The 21,426-nt window shown below is 36.3% G+C and overlaps 1 protein-coding gene across 7 annotated transcripts in view; it reads right to left on the bottom strand.

Moving 5' to 3' along the window:
• Positions 1-21,426, bottom strand: part of Srpk2 (SRSF protein kinase 2) — a 228,290-nt gene that overhangs the window by 30,464 nt on the left and 176,400 nt on the right. For all 7 annotated transcript variants that reach the window (XM_071613219.1, XM_027926454.3, XM_027926459.3 and 4 more), the window contains 5 exons: positions 19,228-19,336; positions 18,217-18,304; positions 17,902-17,989; positions 11,749-11,855; positions 568-733 (listed from right to left, as the gene is read on the bottom strand). In XM_071613219.1, coding sequence (XP_071469320.1) covers positions 568-733; positions 11,749-11,855; positions 17,902-17,989; positions 18,217-18,304; positions 19,228-19,336 — 558 coding nt within the window. The remainder of the gene's footprint in view (positions 1-567; positions 734-11,748; positions 11,856-17,901; positions 17,990-18,216; positions 18,305-19,227; positions 19,337-21,426) is intronic.

Raw genomic sequence — 21,426 nt, 5'->3', positions numbered from 1 at the left:
GACCACACACCAGGGCACAGATAATGTAAAAAGAGCATATCAACACTACCATTACTGAATTCTGTGAAATTCGAGGGGGTGGGGGGGAGCACCCTTATATGCCAATGCTCAAGTCATGTGGTCATCTTTCCTCTATACCCTTAGGTCTTTCGTATCTAATTCCAAAGTCTCTAATTAAATTCAGACTGATAGAGGTATGTTAACTGAAGAGAGGGAAGCATTCTAACAAATTAAGCTAGAAAAAAATTCTCATGACTATGTTCCTCCCTACAGAAGTAGGTAACATAAGAAAATGCAGATACAGATAGATGAAGCAACAGTTAATAATTTAGGTGGTCTTTTAATGGAGGACACAAAGATGAATAATTCAAATATTAAAATAAAATGCAATTGGAAAATCGTCTAAAGAAAATGTTCCAGTTATTTCCAGCAACCAAGCTCTTACAAAAAGTTCCTAATTTGCATATACATATTTGACTCAACTGCCTTCAGTGTACAACTCTGCAAGTTCAAAATGCCCTCAAGTCGACTGAAATGAAGAAAGATCAGCTCAATCAGCTCCCTCACCTGCAGACCCTGAAGGAGGAGGAGCACCTGCTTTCTGCCACTCAGTGGCTTCGGCTGCCATTCTTCTCACATATGCATCATCCACACACATCAAGATGTTTTCCGGCTTTATGTCAGTATGAATAATCTTGCACTTACTGTGTAGATAATCTAACCCTTGAAGAACCTAGTTATAGTAAAATCGAAAGAGGAAAGTAGCTATCAATACTTTTATTATTTAATTTTTATGCATTTGCAAAATAGGTGATGCAATCACACAGCACAAAATTTGACAGACACAAAAGGGCATTTAGTTAACAAAACAAAACCCTCCCTACCTTTGCCCCAATCCAGCTCTCCCTTCCATAAGCAACCAATGTGTAAGACTGCACAGATAATTTATGCTCGTGAAAGCAAATTTCTATATGTACATCTTTAGTAACAACTTTACTGAAAAAGAATTCACGTGTATAATTCATCATTTGAAGAGCACAATGTTGTTTAGATGTGCAACCATCACCCCTTCCTAATTTAGAAAGTTTTCATCACCCCAGAAAGAAACATCATACCATTAGTAGTCACTCCCCATCTCCCTCCACCACCACCAGCCCTGACCAATCACTAATGTGCTTACTGATTCTGGACATGATATTTAAAATGAATCATACAGAGGGATTTTCCAACTGGCATAATGTTCAAGGCTCACTCTTGTGTTAAGTATATCCGTATTTCATTTCCTTTCATTGCCAAATGATATTCTGCTGTGTGGAATACAACATTGTGTTTATCTATTCATTAGATAGACATCTGGATTGTGTCCAACTTTTAGGCTATTGAAAATAATACTCCTATGTATATTCATGCACAAGTTTTCGTAGGGATCCATCTTTGTATTTTCTTGACTTAGAGGGAAATGTTGGGTCATATGACAAGTATACATTTAGCCATTTGATGAAGTACCCACACTGATTTCTATAGTGCTTATTCCTTTTACATTCTTACCAGCAACATATGAGGGTTCCAATTTCTTCATCCTGACCAACATTAACTATCTTTTTTATTGTAGTCACACTAGTGGGTATGAAGTGGTATCTCATTTTAGCTGCTGTTGTTTTGAGACAGGGTCTCACTCTTTCTCAGGCAGGTCTTAACCTCCTGGACTCAAGCAATCCTCATGCTTCACCATGCCAAATAGCTAGGGCTCCAGGAATGTCATCAAACCCAACTTGCATTTTTCTTTCTTTCTTTCTTTTTTTAATATTTATTTATTTATTTATCTTTTAGGTTTTTTTTAGGTGGATACATTAGTTTGCTTTTATGTGGTGCCGAGGATCGAACCCAGTGCCTTATGCATGCTGGGCGAGTACTCTACCACTGAGTCACCACCCCAGCCCCCAACTTGCATTTTTCGTTTTGATTTTTATATTCCTAGTGGTTAATGATGCACATACATTTTTAATATTTCAGTAAAAGGAAGACATAATTTTTTTTTTTTTCCCGTTTGGTGGTTCTGGGGACTGAACCCAGGCCTTGTGCATGCTGGGCAAGCACTCTACCAACTGAGCTATATCCCCAGCCCCAAGAAGGATATAATTTAACCAAAAAATAGCTCTGATATCTAATAGCACTACAGCCTTAAATTAAAAGAAAACATTAAACCAAAACATACACATGCACATCACCTCAAACCAAACAAAACCTTACAGAGTGCCAGCGACCTCAATGCAAGGACAATGTTTCTCTGCAATTATTTCCACATAAAAATTAATTTTTAGAATATACTTTTCCATACATTAGAAATACAAATATCACCATTTAAATATTAAGTCATTTGGGCATCTTGTCCACAAGAAACTGGAAATGTAAAAGAGATAAGCAAAAGATACACTGCATCATCCAAAACTAGGTAACACCCAGCAAAATCCCAGTGTGTCTGCCTACCATGAATAGCTGGCTAAATAACCTTCAAGGATGAAACATTACGAAGTGAGAAGGAACCAAATTTTTTGAAAGAAAATCAGTTTATCTGTCTCTTGAACAGGGATTACACAGGTATTAAAACATCTATGATCACTTAAAATAACTTTTCATAGGAAGCATTTTCACATGAATTCACTGAAACTATATCATCTGAACTCACAGGCTATGAACTATTTGAGGTGTTTGATATACAACAGTAAACAGAGTTCTGCAACTTCAAAGCCCTTAACAGTTCTCCTGTCCTCATAGAGCTTACACATTCTTGGTAATGGCTGGGAGTAATGGGATTAATTTAAAAAAAAAAAAAAAAAGATGAATCACGGCACAATACCAAAATACTGACAAGTTGTTAGTAAGTACAGTAAAATGGGGGAATAAAAAAAGCCTAAAGAAATGCTTCTGATTTTTAAATTTAGAATACTTACTGTTTAAAATAATACCTCAATTAAAATGTTTAATTATGTTTAGAATGTCAAAGAACCAACAGTCAGACAGACATCATTATGTATATACAAAAAGTACAGGGTATACACCTGAAGGGAACATAATCCAATGGGTCTATATGTGGTTCACTGACATTTCATGTATCTTCCTTGTGCAAACTGAGTAATAATGTGGAATTTTTAATCCAAACAAGAGAGATTCTGAGAATTACAAGATATTAATGAACAGGCACAAGGAACAAATTTTGGAAAATTTTTAAACAGCTGATATTTATTCCAACTTAAATTTCAGTTATCAAAAATTAACTCAAAGTAGAAATATTTACGAATTTACTTGGAGTTAATATTTTGCTTTCCTAAAATATCTTTTAACCATCTTTCATGAACAAGTTGCCCTTATCTATCCACCTTGGTTTCTTTCCCTTTTAAAGATGTTTCACTGTGTGGGAGGCTACACAGGTAAAAGATACTGTGACTCAGTACACAAATGTGTTAACATATGTTCCCAAAGATAACAATGTGCTCAAGATAAGCAAAGTGTTCTTTGGAGAACTTAAGGTCCCAGACTTCTTAAAATATTGGCTATAGCACTCAGCTGGGCTACCTTTCCTTGGGAAGCCCTGACTATAATGTCTGACAAAGAACACAAGGGAAAGACTCTACCACTGGGACAAAATAAGTAAGTTGATTAATAAATGCAGATCATTTAGGAGGTGTAGCAGCATTAAAATATGATCTGCTCTTAAACTGCTACACAAACATTCTACACCCAGGGCAGGTGGTTAACCTTCCATTTTCATGTCTCAAAAAGGGTAAAAACACATGAATCATACACAAACATAGTAAGAATCAGACATAAAAACATAGTCTACAAAACAGGAACTAGGAACAAATGGTAAAACTGAACTAAGTTAGTTAGGAACAAATGGTAAACTGAACTAAGTTAGATGACTTGTATTTATACTGACTACATAACCATAATTTCCCAAGTCACTTACTAAACTTCTCTGGTCTCAGCTATTTCGATCTCTAATATATTAAAAGAGCTTTGTTGATTTTTTTTTTTAAAGTAACATTCCATGAATAAAAATTTGATTCCTTAATTTTTTAAAATTTTGAACATTTATCTTTTTCTAAAAAAAACAATATTTTGTTATAGCTAAGAACAACAATTTAATTTTCAAAAGCAGCATTTTGTTTGTAAACAGTGGTGTTTAAAGTAATAAAGTATCCTAGACCAACACTGATGAGAAATCTTACAACCATTTACACAGAATAACCATGATGGAGGAGAAATAAAAATAATGAATCAAGCTTCATGCCAAAGGATGGATCTCCCCCTGAAAAATCTGATTAAAATTCAGGAACCTTTAGTATTTTTTCCCTGCCCCTTTTTATTTTATGAGTCAGGATCTCCCTAAGTTGCCTGGCTGATTTAGAACTTGTGAGTCTCCTACCTGAGCCTTCTGAGTACCTGAGATAACAGGTGTGTGTCACTATGCCTAATTTATTAATTTTTCTGTTTTCTTCATTTGTCTAATTAATGTATGTTTTTCTCAATTGCCTAAAAAACATACTTGGCGTATCATCAGCAGGAAGCAGCAGAAGCTGTAGAGATCCCTTTGCTGGAAAAGCCGAGATCAAACCAACCACAAATAGGCCAGGGGCAGGGTCAGTCATCAATCATCCATTGAAAGGAGCCAGATCACATACTTCAAGAGTAGGTGCCAGGTTTCTCCATGTGAAGTAGTGCAGAATCCAAGGCAGGAAAAAAATCCAGTTTCTGATGTCAGAACTAGCTAGCTACAAGCTCAGAGAATGTCCCTTCCTGTCCCTAAACTTCAAATTCACCTGTAAAATCTGGAACATGGACAAGATGGTCTACTAGATTTCTTTCTCTATACCAACAGCCATTCCAGATATCATTTGCCACAGGTTTTAACAACATAATCTGCCCCTCTCCAACATGACTTGCTTGAAACAAGTCCTGTAATCTTGCAGATAAGAGGAGGAACAAGTGTGGAGCCTATGTTAGAAGGCTATCTTGCTGACTCATCAGTGTCCAGAGAGTGAAGCGCCCCTCCCTCCAAACTGTAAACTGTGAAGAGTAAAGAATGAGAGCACCTTTCCAAACTATGTTCTGATTTTGGTAACAATGTGAGAACTTTCTTCCTACCACACCTAAACATAGGACATTGGGAGATGAGACTGCCTGGCTCCTACCCTGTTGGTAACAATCTAATGAAGCTCCAAGGGAGTCCCAACAGGCAGCCAGATGGGCTGGCAGAGGAGAGGAGGCTGGCCCCAAGCAGGAGTCCTTAATTTAGATATTAATTACTTGTGGGTGTACAGGAAAACACCAGAGGGCTTTCCACAAGCCCAGAAAATTTCATACTAGCAAAGCTCTTCCTCAATAAGACAGACATAAGGCAAATCCTGCAAAATGGTTGTGAAAACCATCATGTTAACCTGAATGAATAAGTATGGGAAATACTTATTATAATAAAAGAGTACAAGAATGAGACACATGCTCAGACAGAAAAATTCTATGGACACTGTATTTAGCCACATTGCTCTGAAATCTCTAAATTGTGAGAATGAATAAGAAAATCCAGCAGCTATACTGCTGAAAGGAAGAAGGAAGGTGCTGCTGCTGCACCCAGCACTCAGCCTGCAGGGAGCCCAAAGGAGGCTTACTTCTATTCAAAGGAGGCTTACTTCTATTCTATTCAAACTGTGAGCTGAGGACCCAGGATTCTGAGAATGGCAAGTTTATGCAGAATCACAAGGACTACACCACACCAAACAAATCTAATATTGAAATGTCTGATAATTTAAAATCAAGTTTCTGTACTAAAATTGAACAATACTAGTTCAATCACAATGAATTTACTGATAACTGGGACAAGGGAAATAATTTAAATGCTAAATGAATGAAAAGTGTATTAAAAAAATTAGACAGTGATAAGAAAAAAACAATCTGCCACAGGGTCTGCCACAGAGAATGAGATTGAGAAAACACATACTTCACACTATCCCACAGTTTCACACAGTTTAATGCATGGATCAAGTATCCAATCCACCAGAGTAACTGTGGAATGCTGGGGAAGATTTTGTCCTCTCTGTGCAGCATCTTCTGTGGAACATAGAGCATAAATAACACCACTGTTCTCACTGGTGTATAGTTGGCATACTACAAATAAAGCATATAAAGCAACAATGCCTTAAGGAACGTGAAAACTGAGCACAGGATCACGATCATAGATTACTAATAATTTAAAATTCCAGGGCTATAAGCTGTAACTGCTTGTTGTTATAGCATTACAATAAAGTCACCAAAACCACAGTCTCGCCCTTTATAGAAGGGCACACCACATTTTACTAATGGCAAGTAGTCACCTTCTTAAAGGATTTCTATAAAAAGCACTGAGTTAAACTATAAAACTCTGAAAAGTAAAAGGCCAACTTCATTTGAATTACATAAGAAAGTCAAAACCACTTTTAAATGGGACCAAAGGATTTTAAAGAAACTGTCACCTGAGGTACATCTTTTAATGTACCAGAAACAAGTTCCTTTAATGCCAAACAAGTTCCTTTCTATTCAGTTTAAAAATGGGGAAAAGGGGAGGATGGGAATAGGATAGACAGTATAATGAATCAGATATAACTTTCCTATGTTTGTAGGGGAATACACAACCAGTGTAACTCCACATCTTGTACAACCACAAAAATGAGAAGTCATACTCCATGTATGTATAATGTCAGAATACGTTACACTGTCATGTAGAACTAAAAAAAACAAATAAATTTAAAAGGGGGGTAGACATAGTAGAGTTCAATAAATTGATTTAACATGAAAAAAAAAAAATGAAAGACTGGAGGCAAACAGCACAAGATTCCATCATGCTTGAGGCCACAGAATCATCAATTGAGAAGACCGGGGATGGGGATGCACAGTGTGTCCCCCACATCCACAACCACAATTCATCAGGATAGTGCTTTTTTTGTATCAGCACAGGGACACCGTGGCTAAAGAGGGACAGCTAAGAACTGATCAAAGGATTGACTATAATACACAGGAAATCCTAAAAGAACAGTTGAATCAATTTTGTCGTTACCTTTAGAAAGTAAACAAATAGTAACATATATCTATGAGCCCTTTAAATCATAGAAAGGTCAACCACAAAAAGGGGGGGGGTTATATTTCTTCCATCATTTAGGTAAAACAACCTACCTACAATACTTCTGGATACTCCAATGTATGAAAAAAGATAACAAGAGATGTGTGACTCACAATACACAATCCTTCATTTCAAGGCAACCACAGAGGAGCTGGGGAGACACAATGACTAGTTTGTACTGCTCACTGTGGTGGATGCTTCATAAATAGTCTTTTATTATTAATCTCCACATTAAAGCTACAACCTGTTCATTATTATCCAAAGTTTAAAAATGATGAGCTAGACTCATACAGGATAAATAACTTGGTCAGGGTCACAAAATAGGAATATCAAAGCTAGAATTTGAAATCAAATCTTGTTGCTACAGCATCTACACCTTGTATTTTACCCTACCCAAATGATTCTCAATGAGAGGGAATTTAGCTCCCCAGGGAACATTTGACAAAATTCAGAGGTATCTATGGTATAGACATCAGGGACGCTGCAATGTACAGGACAGGCCTCCCCAGCTAAGAATTATACAGTCCAAAATGTCAATAGTGCCAGGATTGAGAAGACTTGGAAATAAGGTAAAGGACTCAGTGTGGGCTGTAGGTGTCCCAGGGAGGGAAGAAATAACACTGTTACCTGGGGTGGTAAGAGGCGTTTGTCACAGAGGATTTTGGTTAAGCCTTAGGAATGTGTGTAGAAAACAAAAAGGATGGTACTACTTTCAGCAGCTTAGAACAATAGAAATAAAAATACAGAGATAATAAATAGCAACATGTGCCCAGCGTGGGGGCGCATGCCTGAATCCCAGCAGCTTGGGAGGCTGAGGTGAGGCAGGAAGATCACGAATTCAAAGCTAGCCTCAGCAATTTAGCGAGACCCTAAGCAAGTGAGACCCTACAAAATAGGGCTGGGGATGTAGATCAGTGGTTGAGTGCCCCCGAGTTCAATCCCCAGTTAAAAAAAAAAAAAAGCAAGATATATTAAGGGGTCAAGATGATCATCATTAAGTAGTTTTCATAAACTAACTACAAAATGAAACAAGCAAAAACTTATGAATAAAAATTCTGTTGGTACATCTTTGAATATTCATAAGCTCCAGGAAGGAAACTGTGTACCTGAAAGATATAAATTACTGTTTGTGAGAGCAAATATGAGATGACACCAGATGGCAGAGAACCTTTAAACAGGTTCTCTGGAAAAAGTGGTTCAACTTCTATTTAACACAGGCCTGGTAAAATTCCAAACATATAATATACTGCTTGGCAAAAAAATGGTGAACACTTGAGCTCTGGCGCCGGACTCTCTGGGTTTCCATTTCTGCTACCTGCTACTTTTTAAATAACATCCCAACTAGGGACAAATTACTTTGCCTTTCTATGCTTGTTTACTCGTCCATAAAATCAGGAAAATAACACCTATTTTGAGCACTATTGTGAGGATTTAGTAAATTAAATCACATCAAGTACTCACAACTATGCCTAGCACATACTAAGCAATGAATAAATATTTGCTAATATTAATAGTAGAGTCTCTTTACATCTTCTCTTTACAATAATCTAAGGAGGAAGGTATCATTATTACTGAATTATTCCCACTTTATTCATCAAATTTCAGCTTGAGGAGCATTGTGGACAAAGTTCTTTGGCTCAAGTGGGATATATCTGACTCCAAATCCAAGCTATTAATCACTATATACTGCTTCATAAGTTTGAACAAACTTTAGGCAATGGAAGCCACGAAAGGTTTACAATTGGGGAATATACACTATTAAAGCAAGGCTTGCTTTTCAGAAGGTCCTGGCAATGGAAAGGAAAACAATATAGAACAAGATGGGCTGTATGCTGGGAGAGCAGAGGCCTACGAAAGGTACTGGCAGGAGGTGATAAATTTTCACTGATGATGATGGCACTGAAAATACAAAGAACATCAAAAGTAAAAGGCATGAGCACAGCAGAGTTCAATGGCTGTGTACCTGGTGATGCAATGCAAGTGACAGAGCAACAAGGGTGACTGAAAGATAGTCAGAAACACCTGACTTCTAAGGTAAAAAAGGTTAATAGTGAAAGAATATTAAGAAATTGCCCTAACTTGCCTTTTTCTGAGAAATTAACAAAACAAAACAAAAAACTGTGAGGTTCATCAATAAAGGATCTTCCTACTACTACCAGGAGTCAGAAATACTGAAAACAGAAGCTGAATTGGGGTAACGAAGGGAAACACAGATATTCAGAGTACTAACAAAGAGATGTAACAATTTATTACACTGAATATTCTAAGTAAGCTTTAAGAAAAAAAAAAATCCAGATTCCATAATATTTTTCTTAAATAAAGATGGGTTCACACACACCCTAAAACAGATGAATTCCATTAATAAGGCATATAGAACAAAGTGAAATCTATGTGACAAAATCAAAATTTTTCTGGATCAATGACAAACACCACAATAGCTCTTCCTCAGTTGCTACAAAGATAAGGACATGTGAGATCGGTGAGGATAACAGTCATTAAATCAACTGTTTATACAGCAATTATACACAAAAGTTCCATGCAACTCGCAGAACTTCACTTTAGACTTACAGACTTCTTCACTTGCTAAGAATGACCAGATTTTGCTTTCCCATTCTGGTATATAAAATGAACACCAATGATTCACCTGCAGATTCCCCTTCTTACACTGCCAAGCCTGCTGGAGGGATGGGATCAACCACTATGGTAGTATCAAACATTTTTGAAAGTATAGGGTTCTGGGAGATGATGGAACCTGTGTGATATGTATGCAGAAAGCCATTTCTGGAATTATTTATTGTTTATTAGAATATGCAAATCCTTTAACCTTTAATGATTTAATCAGAAATAATTACAAAAGTCTTACCAAGATTTAATGTAAATTTTTAAAAGAGTTGCCACTAAAAGTTAACGAATGCCTGAGTGTCATTGAGGGATAGAATGACTCTAATTAACATTAATTTCACTCTCACTGTATAGCCTCCTCCACATTAAAGAGAAATTATTCATTCATTTGAGATATTAGCCTATGTTAAATGAATGAAATGATACTACCTGGAATCTAAAAGGGAATAGATATATTATTTAATAAAAGTCACAAAATTTACAAAGCCATGCATACATCCCTACCATATTATGTAGAAGTATCTTAGCCCAACTGAGACAAACTAATGCAAAAAACCTTTCCCTTTCCAAACCTTCCTCCTCTCAAATAACACCTGTAATCTGGAAAGTAACTTGCCAATCTTCAGCACAAAAGTTAAAGATAAGTGGGGAGATAAATACAGAGGCAGGCTAAACAAAATTTTTCACACAATTCAAGAGCAAACTCTAGGATGTTTTTAACATACAAATTTAAGCTTCAAAATTTTTATACAATAGGCTTAGAAACCTACTCATGAGCCTAAATGCAAACATAAACTATCTAAGGAAGGTTCTATTTTAGGTACCTATCTCTTGAATTCACAAAACTTTCTGAATAATTATGATTCTTTTCCTATTTAGGAATTTGGGACTGAGGCAAGTATTTGATGCCTGGAACCCATGGGTAGGCCTAGCTCAAGCTCTGGGCCTGGTGATAGACACATAGCCCCCTTCTCAAGTAAACAAGCATCTCCTTGATATATTACTCTGCAGAATCATTCACGGTAAATTTCCATTACATCATAACAGATAATCCAGGATAAGTCTCAACTGCAATTTTCCTAATTTAGAAAGTATGATCAATGAATAGAAAGCAGACTTATACATTCTATGCAAAAAAGTGAATCAGGTAAACACTGCTAATTAGGACATCTTCTGATTATTACACAATTTCATTATGCAGTATTTCCAATATGACTTAAACTCAATTGGACTGAAGTATCTCAATACAACTGAAATAAGTTAATGCAGAGCCTTTCTCTCTCCGGGCCCTCTTCTCATGACCCATGTATTCTTTTCCCTAACTTTTTGAACTCCTGTTGAGGTATAATTAACAATGAAAACTGAATACATTTCCTGTGTAATACATGTTTTCACACATGTATATATTGTGTTATAAATAATTATACATGAATTAATAAACTTATTTATCCATTATTCTCAGTTATCTTTCTGTGTGGAGAAAATACTTAGGATAAATTCTTTGCATAAATTTCATGTATACAAAACAGTATTGCTAATTACAGTCACCACTGTAAATCAGATCCCCAAAACGTATTCCCCTTATAACTTTGAGTCTGAAAACTACTCAAGTTAATTTTTGATTTTTCACTCCATTCAAGGATAGTTAGAAATAGTAAATGAACCCAATAAATTACTTGTTCTAAATTATTTTGTAAGGACCTAAATGGAATGTTTTGAGTAAGTATATTGCATACAATAATCTCTGATTATATTGTATCACTATATGAGAGGACTGATATATAAGAAATGTATGCCCAATATTTATATACTGCTTTCTTTACAACACAGCATGGAATATCATTAAATAAATATAAAACTGATTTCACAAGTGTTTTCAAAATGTTATTCATTCATTCACTCTTTCAAAACAAATATCTGTGTGGAACAGATAAACAAGTGGGGATTAGAGATGGAGGCATCCTCAGAGGCCTCACCTGTCGAATGATACTCTTCACACAACGCACTGGGAGGCCTTGATAGTTGGACTTGATGATCCACTTGAGGAGGTGGTGACCAAGCACTTCAAAGACCATGCAGACATCTGGGACATGGTTAAGGATCGTTTGTGGATGCATTTCCTGGAATATGGCAATTAGTGAAAAGGAAAAGCAGAAGCAACAGCATTCTGTCATTTACAACACAGTTATTTGCTCATAAAACACCACAATAATAGTATCTGTAATACCAAAAGTGGTCAGTTGAGGTTTCTTACCTAAATAAAGAGAAGTGGTAATATTTATTATGTGCCATACATTGTTCAATATGTACTTTACACCACCTCAGGAAATATATAATTGCCCCCACTGTGGAAATGAAGATATGTGTCTCGGTACAAAGGTGGCCAAAGCAGATTCTAGCCCAACCTTCATGGTACTCTCCTGGCCCCATACTATTCTCTCAGCACGTACAGAGGAAGAAGAAAATGGGTCAGACTGAAACCTCACAAGAACTGATGTGGAAAAAACAGAATTGCAGGGCCCTAAGAGTCCTAATTGCCTGCCTAAACCTCTAATGAAGGAGGCCACAAATAATACATTATCAAATAGAAATTTACCAAACACCAGGTGCAGTGCACATGCCTGTAATCCCAGAGCTTGGGAGGCTGAGGCAGGAGGATCAAAAGTTCAAAGCCAGCCTTAGCAACATAGCGAGATCCTGTCTCAAAATAAAATATTAAAAAGGGACTGGGATGTGGTTCAGTGGTTAAGTGCCCCTGGGTTTAATCACTAGTATTAAAAGAGAGAGAGAGAGAGAGAGAGAGCTATTTAATCTTTTTCTTCAAAAATATCTTTCATTGCATAACCAGATCCATTTAAAAACTATAGGTAGCTGTTAAGAATGTATGATTACAATTTAAGATAGAGTATTAGGACCATTCTGCAATAATGAAAACTCAGAAATCAGAAGCCCTTCAAATTTTTTAAAAACCACTTAACAGAGATAGGACTGACATATAAAAAGTTGTATATATTTAATATGCACATCTTAATGTGATTACAGATCAGTATACACCTAGGAAAACATGACCACTAAGATAATAAAGGTATACAAAGGAATTGAAATCAAGATCTCACACAGGTATCTGCAGTCCTATGACTACTGCAGCACCACTCACAACAGCCAAGATATGGAACAGCCTACATGTCCAATGATGGATGACTGGATAAAGAAGATAGGGCACATACAACGAAACATTCCTCAACCACTCCAACAAGTGGATTTTGAAAATCAGAGTTTCTACTGACCCTCCAAAACTATCACCCACCAATTTCCCATAGAGTATCTTCATGCCATTTATATGAGAAGGTTTTAAACTGCCCTAAAACCCTTTGAGAATATTTTGATCATCATTGGAGGCTTACAGTAGGCTTCATTATTTAAAAAATAAAATAAGTTAGCTGGGCACGGAGGTACACGCTGTCATCCCAGAGGCTCAGAAGGCTAAGATAGGAGGATTCCAAGTTCAAAGCAAAAGTGAGGCACTAAGCAACTCAGTGAGACCTTGTCTCTAAATAAAATACAAAATAGGGCTGGGGATGTGGCTCAATAGTTGAATTCAATCCCTGATACAAAAAAAAAAAAAAAGATAAGCTGATTTAATAATTTTATACGATCAACCATATGATCATAATAGCTATTAATTATTTTCAGTGAAAAGAAGAAAAATGTTTTCTTCTCTTGAAGAACTTATGCACTACAGACATATGCAAAGATGATCTAAAGCCAGCATTTCTTACTAGTTCCCAGTCTTATTACAAAAATGACAAACGAAGAATTAAAGTTAGTAGCAGACATATGACCCAAGTCTTCTCAAAGCATTGGTAATACATAATGATTTCTTAGCATTTTATTTAACACTAAACATAGCCAATTTTCCTTTCTTAAGGAAAATTCTATTTACCTACAAATCAGGTAGTTTCTCCAAAGAAACCCTCTCCCTGTTTGTGGTCTCAGGAATAACCTTATGGGTCTGGCACAGAGTAAGCTGCTATCGTGCCCTTAAACAAACAGGCTAAAGCAGGGACAAAGAAATCCAGCACTACTTACCCACCTAGTTACTAGAAAAAAAAGAAGTATTTAGGAGAAATGGTCTTGAGGCAAAGGCTGAGCTAACATCAGCAGTTTTTTCTACTTTCCAGTATCTGAATCCAGTTTCTATAAATAAACAAAGGTTTACTCCAGCACATAGAGTGACAAAGTACTCCCTTACAGGATCATGACTAAGTAGATGCAGACACCAATGTCATTCTGGGATTTAAGCAGGGAGATGACCTGTGCCTGAAACTTCTGGAGCTTGAAAATATCAAGTAACAATTTACCAGATCTATTCAAATACAATGTAAATGAAAGAGCAAAAGATCTGACATGAGAAGACCTTAGCTCTGATGTACCCTATAGGACTCATCAGATGTACTCTAATTGAACATCAGGAAATGAAAGCATCATCCACCAAAATTACGCAAAGGGCATCTCAGAGGATCCAACATGAAAATAAGGACTAAGTCTTCTGGAAACAACACGAATTATCTCCTCTCCATTGTGCTCTCATCTTTGAGCTACATGCTTTGGGAAACTTTGCTCTGTGTCATTTGCCTGCAGGGCTGCCTTTTCCCCAAATTACCAGGCAAAGGGAGAGGGAAGATAAACCAGCATCTCCTTTCCACAATTCCAATCACTTAATCCTAGATCCCTCAAAACTAACAGGTACTTGAACAACTGCCATTCTCACAAGAGAAAGAGAAATCATGCTTGGCTTAGCTCTGTCTTCTGGATGTACACATTTATTTTCTAACAGGATCTAGAATGAGAATGAAGGCCATCCTTTCTAAAAGGCAATCAGGAGCTAAAGAAGAAACTATTTCATCTTTCAAGAACAATACTTTCTACCAGGATAATTTCTTTTGGAGAAAGCAGATATTCTTGTAGTATTTCCCAAGAAAGAGAGAAGAACTATAAACTAAACAAGTTAATCTTAAATTACACAACTCAATTAAGTGGGTGAAAACTTAAAAGAACAATAACTTAAGATAAAATAACCTTGTCTCTGGAAGTGTGATTCAAGTCTTTTTTTAAAAAATATTTTTTGTAGAAGATGGACACAATACCTTTATTTTATTTTATTTTTTATTTTTTAATTTTTTATTGTTGGCTGTTCAAAACATTACATAGTTATTGATATATCATATTTCACAATTTGATTCAAGTGGGTTATGAGCTCCCATTTTTACCCCATATACAGATTGCAGAATCACATCAGTTACACATCCATTGATTTACATATTGCCATACTAGTGTCTGTTGTATTCTGCTGCCTTTCCTATCCTCTACTATCCCCCCTCCCCTCCCCTCCCCTCCCCTCTTCTCTCTCTGCCCCCTCTACTGACATTCGTTTGTCCCCCTTGTATTATTTTTCCCCTTCCCCTCACTTCCTCTTGTATGTACTTTTGTATAACTCTGAGGGTCTCCTTCCATTTCCATGCATTTTCCCTTCTCTCTCCCTTTCCCTCCCACCTCTCATCCCTGTTTAATGTTAATCTTCTTCTCATGCTCTTCGACCCTACTCTGTTCTTAGTTACTCTCCTTATATCAAAGAAGACATTTGGCATTTGTTTTTTAGGGATTGGCTAGCTTCACTTAGCATAATCTGCTCTAATGCCATCCATTTCCCTGTAAATTCTATGATTTTGTCATTTTTTAATGCAGAGTAATACTCCATATTTATATGGTGCTGAGGATCGAACTTACATGTGCTAGGCAAGCACTCTTACAAACTGAACTATAGCCCCAGCCCCTGCTACTGCTATTTTTAATTTAAAATGTACTTACTTTATTTGTGGTCTAGTGAAGGTCTTTTAAAAAGTCATTTTTGAGGGCTGGGGGTTGTGACTCAGAGGTAGAGCATTTGCCTAGCATGTGTGAAGCACTGGGTTTGATCCTCAGCACCACATAAAAATAAAATAAAGGTATTGTGTTCACCTACAATTAAAAAATAGATGTTTAAGGGGGAAAAAAAAAAGTCATTACAGGCACATGCCTGTAATCCCAGTGGCTCAGGAAGCTGAGGCTGAGGCTGAGGCAGGAGGATCACGAATTCAAAGCCAGACTCTGCAAAAGTGAGGCACTAAGCAAATTCAGTGAGACCCTGTCTCTAGATAAAATGCAAAATATAGTTGGACATGGGGCTCAATGGTGGAGTGCCCCTGAGTTCAATCCCAGGTACCTTAAAAAAAAAAAAAAAAGTCATTTTTGCACATGGTGGTGCATGCCTACAATCCTAGCAACTCGGGAGACAGAGGCAGAAGGATGGCAGGTTTGAGGTCAACTATAGCAATTTAACGAGAATTTAAGCAACTCAAAGAGACTGTGTCTCAAAATAAAAAGGCTGAAGATGTGGCTCAGTGGGTAAGCACCCCTGGGTTCAACCCTAGGTACAAAAAAAAAGTCATTTTTGCCATACCAAGAAAATTTGAATGAATTTTATTCAGTGAGTTTTATGGTCATGTTTAAAAAACCAATCCACATATTTTTACAAACTGCAACACTGACATTTATGTAGGTTAAAAAAAAAAAAACAAAAAACATGACTTCTAGGATTTGTTTTAAAATAATTCAGCAAGAGAGAAATGCTAGATGAAGAAATTAGGGCCAGACCTTAACAAACATTGAATCTGTGTAATGGATTTTCAGAAACTCACTGTACTACACTCTCTGCTTTTATGTATGTTTAAAATTCTTCATAATTAAAGCTTTAATAGAAAAACACTGGAGATCTAGTCCATTTACCAATTACTACAGAAAATGTTATCACTTTCCTTTTACCAGGCTTTTGTAAAGCAGACAAACTGGAGGGAAAAGAAAGAAAATCAGGGGCTCAGGATGTAGCTCAGTGCTAGAGTGCCTGCCTACTATGCAGGAAGCCCAAAGTTCAATCCCCAGAACTTGAAAACCAAATACACACATCAAAAATAAAAAATATCAGATCTTCCACGTTCACCAGCAGGAAGTATACTCTGCAGGAAGAACTAATTTAAAGTCTCAGCTGTATCATCCTAGAAACAGAATTCAGAGTTATTAGGACTATACAATATCAATATCACTTGAATGCAACTTTGGGATATCAGCATTAAAGTAGCATTTTTCCTCTTACTGCATAATAAGCAAATACATTTCAGCCCCATGCAGTACTCTGTAGCTATTGGAGCACACATACATGCCCCCTGTACACTGATTTTAAAAGGTTTAAAGCACAAAGAAGTGCTGGCACACACTTCCACCAACCACTGCAAAAACAAAGTTCACCACAATTACTGAAGAAGAAATAAAACAAAACAAATTCTATTAAAAAACCAGGCCAAGTTTTGCTATTTCTTTTTTTCACTGTCAAAGACACTATTATATCAAAACCACTAACAGACCACACTAGATGTACTACTTATTAGACTTCGCGATAATCTTAGAGGCCTAATGTGGAGGGATGCAACAGAAACAAGTATACAAAAACTTAAAATAATCTTTTTTTTTTTTTTTTTTTAAGTAAGAAGAAAAAAAGTACATTATAATTCAGTCATCAAAAAGCAAAGGATAGGGGGTTGGGGTTGTGGCTCAGTGGTAGAGCATTGCCTAGCATGTATGAGGCACTGGGTTTGATTCTCAGAACCACATATAAATAAATAAAATAAAGATCCATTGACAACTAAACAATATTTAAAAAAAAAAAAAAAAGGAAAGGATAGGGCTGGGGCTGTGGCTCAGTGGTAGAGTGGTTGTCTAGCATGTATGAGGCCCTGGGTTTGAGTATCAGCACCACATATAAATAAATAAAATAAAGGTCCCTTTACAACTGGGGGGTGGAGGGGAGAGCAAAGCATAGAGCTGGGAGCAGTGGCACATGCCTGTAATCCCAGTGGCTCAGGAGGCCAAGGCAGGAGGATTGCAAGTTCAAATCTAGCCTCTGTATAAAAGTGAGGCGGCTGAGCAATTCAGTGAAACCCTGTCCCTAAATAAAAAACGAAATAGGGTTGGGGATGTGACTCAGTGGTCAAGTGCTCCTGAGTTCAATCCCCACGCCCAGAAAAAGCAAAGGATACGTATCCCATTCATGCCTGATATCTTGAAGTCATCAATGAGCTGGACCACCATGTCTTTGTTTGGGTCACTAGGATCACTTTCTCGAACCTATGTAAAGAAAAATGGACACAAAAACAGGAGTTTGAAGTGGAGAATTTTTTCCATTAGGCCAACCAACAAAGTGATATTTTTCAAATAAAAGATTTGATACTGGAACTAACAACAACAACAAAAAAAAACAGATTCTACTTCAATTTAGTATCACCAAGAAGAATCCCTTAAGTAAAATTTGTCATTTATTTTTCTTACATTATTCACATTTTTCCAGTACTTACACATTTGAGCAATTTTATTTCATCCAAGGCTGTCTCTGTATAATGCTGGGCACTTTTTACAACTTTCATTGCAACAAATCTTTTCCCCCTTAAAAAAAAAAAAAAGCATAGTAATTTATATTATCAGCATAAAAGGTGATGATTACAACAACATCTATCCAATAGAGAGGCTTCTGATAAGTTTTCTTCTAAAATGGTATTTTGCAAATTTGGGGGCCACAATTAATAGGGCATCCATGCATTAAAGACAATTTCTTTCATGCTTTTCTTGTCTTTTTCTTAACTAAAATTGAATAGACCAGGAAAACGTCAGAGTTATCTATCACACAATAAGGAAAAGTATTCCTGTGACTCTTGTTTCAGTTCATATACACACACAAATACACGTGTATATGACTTGAGCAGCAATTAAGTTTCTTACTATTGATCATGGCTGGCGTGCGCGCATTCATATTCTCATTCTCTCTCTCTCTCTCTTTTGTACTGTGGATTGAATCCAGAGGCACTTTACCACTAAGCTATGTGCCCAAACATTTTAATTTTTATTTTGAGAAAGGGTCTCCCTAAGATGCCTAGACTGGCCTTGAACTTGAAATCCTCCTGCCTCAGCTTCCAGAGTTGGTGGGATTACAGGTATGTACTACAGCATCCAGCTGGATCATGGCTTTTAATTTTTAATTACTTAATTTTTGTTTAATGCCACAAAAACTAATTTGAAAAGCCTACACATTATTAATTTTACATCTGAATGCTTTCTGATATGGATAATTTACTAGAAAAGTAACATGCCCCTGATGAAAAGCAATTTTGTGGGAAAAGCTTTAAAAATAGAGAAGAAAGCTGGTATTTTCAAATACTTAACTTCATAATAAGAAAAAAAATCTAGCTAGCTGAGGTTACTTGCCTGTTACATGCTATAACATAGTAAGAATAACGTCAGCTATATCTTCTTAGGAAACGGATATTGAACTAGACCAGGAATCAAGTGCAAAAATGACAAAGAGCACTTACTGCATATCCCAGCACAGCCAGACAGTGGAGAAGTGCCCCCATCCTAGCTTTCTAATAACATGATACCGACCATTGAAGAGGTCTCCAATTTTCACCGGATGATAGCCACCTTAAAAGAAAAGAAAAGAAAATTCAGAATTCCAGGAAAATAGTACTATTTTCATTTCTTCATCAATTCTGGATGTCAAGAATGACAGGTCTGAAATAACAGCATCATTAAAATTTTTAAATTCATTTTTTTCAGGATTATCTTCCAACATCAGAAAAGTATCCTGTGAATTCCCATTAGGCTTTTAGCTAATTTTAATAAGAATTTTGAAGGGCAACAAATCATCCAGTACTCCCTAATAATAATAATTGAGGTTTTGTTTTTAAGTCAATGTATGTACATGTACACACCAATTCTTGACATTTATAAATGACTTTTCTTCTAAGTTATAAATTACACTCAATTATTTTTGCATCTGAACAAAGTTCAGGAAATTAAAGGATGTTTACTCTGCATAAATTTGTATACACCAACCATTTGCCTATATCCAATAAGTAATGGTATAACATACATCTTAATTTACCCTCCAAATGGCTTGTTCCTCTTATCACTCTTCCTCCAACCTGAAACTTTTGCATGGAAAAACATTCTTTAGAAATGAGGAAATCAATTGGCAAAGCAAGACTGGTACCCTATTTTCAGTGAACTTTTAGGGGAGGGAAGGGTGCCTCACTGACATCTGGCATAGAAAGTCCTTCACTCTGAATTTTTAAGTATAGGAAGTAGACTACAAAACAGAATTATAATATGGCATCAATTCCACGAAACATATAAAGAGCAATCTAAAAGGATGTTAACATTACCCCTTGTTATAACATTACCCCTTGATATAAAATTAATTTTATTCTCTTTATCTACAGTTTAATCATCTTGTTTCCAAAACAAACATTGCTCTTTTAGTCTTAAATTTGATTTTTACTATGAAAACATTAATGTTCTCATATTCATATTCTCTCCTCCCTCTCTCCCACACAATTTCTTCTTTTATTTTTGGCAGTGTTAGGGATAGAACCCAGGGCCCTATGCATGCTAGGCAAGCATTCCATCACTGACCTACACCCCCAGCAGTGATTTTTTATTTTTTTTAGTATGCAGAATTCCCAAATCACTCAAGAAAGATATGAATGGTTCGTGCCTAGTGCTGAGAGGCCGAAACAGGTGCAGCAAGTATGTAAACTACATTTTTCAATAAATATTTGTGAACTCCCAGAGGGCTCTGAGTTACAATTCAATAAATACTATTAATATTTTAAAAGTGGCAAATTAATCAAGCAGGAATTTGAACAGACACTGAATTTCTAAGATTCTTACTGCTATGAACATTGTATTTGCTTTTCCTGGATTTTAACATCAAAATCTGTAACAACACTGTAAACTAGAACTATGAACTATGATATTAAGTCAGGAATAAAACAGAGCAAATTATCAAATAGCTTATTACTTAATTTTTGTTTAATTCTCTAAGTAATTGAAAGATATGGTCTCTGGATTTCTAGTACAGTTTTTAAACCATTAAAATTAAGAACTCAAAAGGAGAAAACAAAGAAAACGCTTATCAAGTATCAATTAGAAAAGGAACATTGTACTAGGCACTTTATTTTGAAATCTGTGTTCCAAGAAACAAAAGTGATTTATGATATATTACAACTGTTCCACACAGGACTGGGGGGGGGGGAGGGAAGGAAGGAAAGAAGGAAGGAAGGAGTTAGGAAATGAAAAGTTAAACAAAGCAAAGCAGATTTTTTTTTCACCACAGGCCTAATGTCTTAACATGCTTTGTGAACCTCTAAGAGCACAGGGCACATATTGCACATGCTACATGTTCCATACATATTTTCTCAGGAAATGACTTCCAGTTAACAAGCTTTTTGGAACATGGTATTGCAGGAAACAGTGATGTCTATCTTGCTCAATCCTTACATTCACCCTGCAAACTAGATGGTATTCTTTCCACATTGCTGCAGAAGGCACCAAATGTCAGAGATATTAAGCACTAAGTTGGACACAAGGTGGGAAAAAAGGCAATTCCAAAGCCCATGGTTTTTTGCCCCTAGTAAGAAAGACACTCCATGTTTTAATAACTGGATGACTGTTTTCTAGACCTGATACACAGGGAACACTGAATGGCTTACTTAAAAAACCACACAGTA

This window comes from Marmota flaviventris, chromosome 1 (assembly GCF_047511675.1).
Source record: "Marmota flaviventris isolate mMarFla1 chromosome 1, mMarFla1.hap1, whole genome shotgun sequence".
Taxonomy (NCBI): domain Eukaryota; kingdom Metazoa; phylum Chordata; class Mammalia; order Rodentia; family Sciuridae; genus Marmota; species Marmota flaviventris.
Note: the sequence above shows the minus strand (reverse complement) of the source record. Positions and strands in the feature narration are given on the sequence as shown.